At 40.1% G+C, this 4,977-nt stretch overlaps 1 protein-coding gene across 3 annotated transcripts in view; it reads left to right on the top strand.

The window, feature by feature from the left end:
* The window catches only part of CRLS1 (cardiolipin synthase 1), a 33,786-nt gene continuing 28,809 nt past the window's right edge, over positions 1-4,977 (top strand). The window contains exons 1-2 of one of the 3 annotated variants that reach the window (XM_011968066.1): positions 1-242; positions 3,128-3,265. In XM_011968066.1, the coding sequence (XP_011823456.1) occupies positions 3,155-3,265 (111 nt within the window). In that variant the 5' untranslated portion in view covers positions 1-242; positions 3,128-3,154. Of the gene's footprint in view, positions 243-663; positions 831-3,127; positions 3,266-4,977 lie in introns of those variants that run through there. The other 2 variants (XM_011968065.1, XM_011968067.1) reach the window with 2 other exon arrangements.

The raw sequence follows: 4,977 nt of genomic DNA, 5'->3' as shown, positions 1-4,977 counted from the left end.
GTCGCCGCCCCTGAACTCGAGTAACATGCTCTGGGTGGTGCAGCTCGGACGCTTCCGTTTCCTAACTTTTAGACTGTTCCCTGAAGAGAAGTTACTGGCAGGTCATTCGGTCGGGATGAATTTCAGGGTCACCAGCGGGGTCCACCTACGGTCTCTGTGGCCAAGTTAGAAATCATCTCTCATCCCCCTTCTGTCTGCACCCGTTGCTGGAAGGGCCGCCTCCGTATATTGCATTGGTAAAGGTAGTCTTCGCTTGTCTTATTAAAAAGCCTATTTTTAATTCTTTTGAAGTGAATCCCCAGTGTTTAGGCCAAGTCTCTGGGAATCTTTAGGAAGGTATACAGGCCCTTCTGCTTGCTTGTGCAAGTTTCGTTCACCATCATTTGACCTTTTGGTAACCTTACACATTATAGGATGAAGGCTAATTAAACAATTTAGGTCGTAATTAAAAGATCTTTTAACTTTTAATTATAGAAAACGATTTAAACTATTCTTGAGGTAACGGAGGGAAGTATTTGTCCACTTACCTGTTGATATGCTGCCCAGACAGAAGACACCCGAGCATGAGTGTGGGAGAGCTTTTGATGTCATGTTAGCAAGACTCATGCAATTATTACATCTTCAATTGTTATGTCTTCAGTGGCCCCTTGTACTGCTTTCATCAGTTGTACAGCATGGGTTGAGGTGGCCAGATCCTGGCAGGGGTCTCAACTCCACTAATAGCTAAAGCATGTTGGGGTTTGAATGCTGGATACTTTGAAGTTGCCATATCCTGACTGAAGACCTTCCCAGAACGGCAGTAGTTGGTCGAGTATGCCACAGGTTATCTGGTTGAGTAATCTGAGATTAGCTCTCCTAATGTTAACTTTGAAACTTTTACAAATTTAATGATTACAAATTAATGAGACACTTTAACTGAAATATTCTATGGGGAGCTAAAAAGAACTCCGCTGTTCCAGCAACATTCAGTTCTGTTTGTTAATTCGCCAAATGAAATGATGTTTCTGTTTACAACTTTGTTTTTAATTTTGCCCTGTGGATAATATCTGAAGTTAATTTGGGGCCCTTTTTTCTGATCTTTTGCTTACTGCTTTTTCGCAACCATGTGCAACCTTCTGCCCTCCCACTCTTCCCTTTGAGTCGCTGTAACCTTTGATCAGTATTTGACTTATTCTCTACCATAGTATGGTCAACAGACTTATCTTTTTTCTCTGGACTCTGATATTTGAACTTGAATTTGGGATGTATTCCAAGAATGTTTTCATTATATAATGTGGATTACTTTCAGTAAAAGATCTCAATAGAGGTTTGTATTGCTTCTTGTTTTGTGATTGCTCTTCTGATAATTTGAAGTTTTTCTATAGCTTTCAATGACAGTATTCTGCCACCTGGCCCCAGCAATAACTGTTTAACTATCCCTCCAAGCTGAGGTGCTTTATTGCTGGGTTTCTTTTATAAACACAGACATAGTGTCTTTAGAGAATCCTTTTTTTTTTTTTTAACAAGGTAGTTCATAGAATTTTAAAAGATATCTTTAGAAATGGACTTTGCCACCTTTTTTACAACCAAAATTAAGATTCAGGCAAGTTGGCTAGTACTGATTAAGAAAGAGGTTAAATGGGGTTCTAGTGAAGAGAAAATCCCATGGGGTAGAATTGGCAGTCTTGATTAAGTGGAGAAAAAAAATCTAGGCTTTAGGGAAAGGCGTTTTCTCGTCTTTATTTCTGTACCCTGATGTGCAGGTTGTCTTAGCTCCACAGGGCCGACGCTTTTCAAAGCTGAAATACCCTCTCATGAGTCAGATTCTGTTTGGCAAGAAGGGGATGTTCTTCAGACAGCTGCCGAAGAGCTCTTTTGTTAGTGCCAGCTTCAGCCAGCTTGGCTCCAAATGAAGTGTCAAGGAATCGCAAAGCCCCCAGATGGGAACTGTGAAAGCCGTTGGTTTTTAGTTGAGGATCTTAACATTTCCATGACTGTTTTGAACAAATTTACAAAATTTCTTCATTTCCAAATATCACAATCTCTATTCCTATCTCCATTTTCTTCTAGCGGTTTTCTGACTTAGTGATGAGGTTATAGAATTCAATCTTCTTTTGTTCTCTTCGTTCATACCTCCATACACTGTATTACCGTTCTTTAGATATGTGTAAGGGAGTGAGGGAGATTCTTTGCAGTAAATATTTCAAAGGTGAATGCCTGGAGTTGATAATTTGGCTTTTTTTCCTGACACTTTTACTTGTAAATAGACACTATTTGTCTACTTAGAAGATCTTCCTGAAGTTTCACCATTAAAAGCAGAGTATTAAAAGTTCCGAGTTCTTACAATGAAGTTATATGTGAAAAGCTTAGCTTATATGGCAGATAATGCATGTGTTCTGTCTTCCCTCTCTTAAGAAAACCTATAATAGGCCAGGCGTGGTGGCTCACGCCTGTAATCCTAGCACTTTGGTCGGCCGAGGCTGGCGGATCACAAGGTCAGGAGTTCGAGACCAGCCTGGCCAACACAGTGAAACTCCGTCTCTACTAAAAATACAAAAATTAGCTGGGCGTGGTGACAGGTGCCTGTAATCCCAGCTACTCAGGAGGCTGAGGCACGAGAATCACTTGAACCCGGGAGGTGGAGGTTGCAGTGAGCCGAGATCATGCCCCTGCACTACAGCCTGGGCGACAGAACTAGACTTCGTCTCAAAAAAAAGAAAAGAGAAAAGGAAACCTGTAATATGTAAAATGCCTTACTCCGTGTTTGGGTACATAATACATCTTCATCTTTTGTATTCTTTTTTTTTCTTTTTTTTTAAAAAAAATTGAGATGGGATTCTCTCCATGTTTCCCAGGCTGGTCTGTAATTCCTAGGCTCAAGGGATCCTCCTGCCTTGGCCTCCTGAAGTGCTGGGATTACAGGCATCAGCCACCATGCCCAGCCATCTTCTGTATTCTTGAAAGAAGATTTTAGTGAGATATCTGTAAAAAGAACTGAATGGATTTTAAAATTCAATTTAATGTACTAAATTTAAAGTTTATGCAGCTTCTGACTGAAGCTGATGAAGTATATTTTTCTAATGTACATAGTTATTCAAAGTATGAATTCATAGTATTTTATTTAAATTTTGTTGTCTTTGTGTTTCAGTATGAAAACCCATGGACAATCCCAAACATGTTGTCAATGACGAGAATTGGCTTGGCCCCAGTTCTGGGCTATTTGATTATTGAAGAAGATTTTAATATTGCACTAGGAGTTTTTGCTTTAGCTGGGCTAACAGATTTGGTAAGTTGTAAATGCACTCCCAGTTTGCTCTCCTTCCAAATGCTCATCTGTACTACTAAGTTGAAATAGCATAGCCTTAGCTTGCTTTTCCTTGGGAGGAAACCCTCAAGATGAATTTGACGTAGTACTTTTTGTGAGGACTTTGTCTTTAGCATCTATATGGGATTTTTTTTTTTTATATATATGATTTCAGGGAGGAAGCGAAGGTTGTAGGGAAGTAAAGGAGGGGATACTTTGCACTCTTGGTTTTTAAGAGTGAAAGAAACACCCTTAGAAATTTCCAAAGAGCTGAGTGCTTGCTTTAGGGATAGAAATAAGGGAGAGGAGATCTGAGATGACTTTTCTATGTATTGTGATAAAGAGGAGTACTCTGATCTGCAATTGGTTTTCCTAGCGGAGAGGGAAACTGGACCAGTTGTTAGGACACAGGGAACTAGGATGTAACCAGGGAGCATGTAGAACTCATAGCTTTGCTCAGGTTTCATGCTAGCAGGAGGCTGTAGGTACCCCCACAGATTTATTTTCTGATCTCTGCTCTACACCCCTCTGGCTGCCCTGCAGAATGCTCTGAGCTGACAATTGAACATCCTTCCTTCTTCTCCTCCCTCAGCAGATGGACAAAGAAGAGGAACTCTCCTTGATACCACAATGTTAGTTTTGATAGAGGAGAGGAGAATTTATTCAAATGATCTCAAATTAGAACTGGAAAATAATTTTATAACAAAAGGCTACGTTAAATAGGCTTTTGTGGACTGGCTAGCCATCATCATGTATGACATTATTTGTATTACCAACTTTATTTCATGAAAGTTTTGAAATGCCTTATAAAACTGGCTGGACACAGTGGCTTACACTTGTAATTCCAGTGCTTTGAGAGGTCAGGAGTTTGAGACCAACCTGCACAACATAGCAAGAGCCTATCTCTACAAAAAATTTAAAAATTGGCATGGCTGCACACGCCTGCAGCCCTAGGTACTCAGGAGGCTGAGGCAGGAGGATTGCTTGAGCTCAGGAGTTCAAGGCTGCAATGAGCTGTGATCTCACCACCGTGCTGTAGTCTGGGTGACAGAGCAAGACCTTGTCTCTTAAAAAAACAAAAAAAAAGGGAAAACGTCATGCTGTATAAAAATGTAGTTGAGGAAAGTGTGGAAAAGATGAGGGAATAATTTTAAACCAGGGCGAAGTTAGCAGGAGAAATAGATACATTATATTCAGGTACAAGGTTGGTCTGAGATCTATATGAGCATCCAGACAGGTGGTGCTTTGGTGCCTCTTCAAACTAATTTATGTTTGAAAAGCTTTGATCAATTTTGCTCAATATTTATTGAGATTTGAGAAAAACTAGTTTTATATTAATAAAAGTCGCATGACATCTTTCTTTGTAACATCAGCTGTTGTCTTTGAGGTTCATAGAAACAAAATTCCACGTGCCTAGTAGCAGAAGCATTGGTAGGCAACATAGAATTAACTGAAGATTTCGGAGTGCAGACAGAAGAGAGCATTTGCACTGTTGCATGGCATTTCCAAACCTGCTTCAAATGTAGTCTCTCAAATTGGCTTTACTTCCCTTTTTCCAGAGTTTAGCTTCTACTAATATTTGTCACCGCCTCTTCCCATTCTCACAATCTTTCTCCTTTTATTTTGTCTCTGCCTTTTTTTTTTTTTTTTTTTGGAGACGGGAGTCTCACTCTGTCGCCCAGGCTGGAGTGCAG

The sequence above is a fragment of the Mandrillus leucophaeus genome, unplaced genomic scaffold (assembly GCF_000951045.1).
Source record: "Mandrillus leucophaeus isolate KB7577 unplaced genomic scaffold, Mleu.le_1.0 Scaffold828, whole genome shotgun sequence".
Lineage (NCBI taxonomy): Eukaryota > Metazoa > Chordata > Mammalia > Primates > Cercopithecidae > Mandrillus > Mandrillus leucophaeus.
Note: the sequence above shows the minus strand (reverse complement) of the source record. Positions and strands in the feature narration are given on the sequence as shown.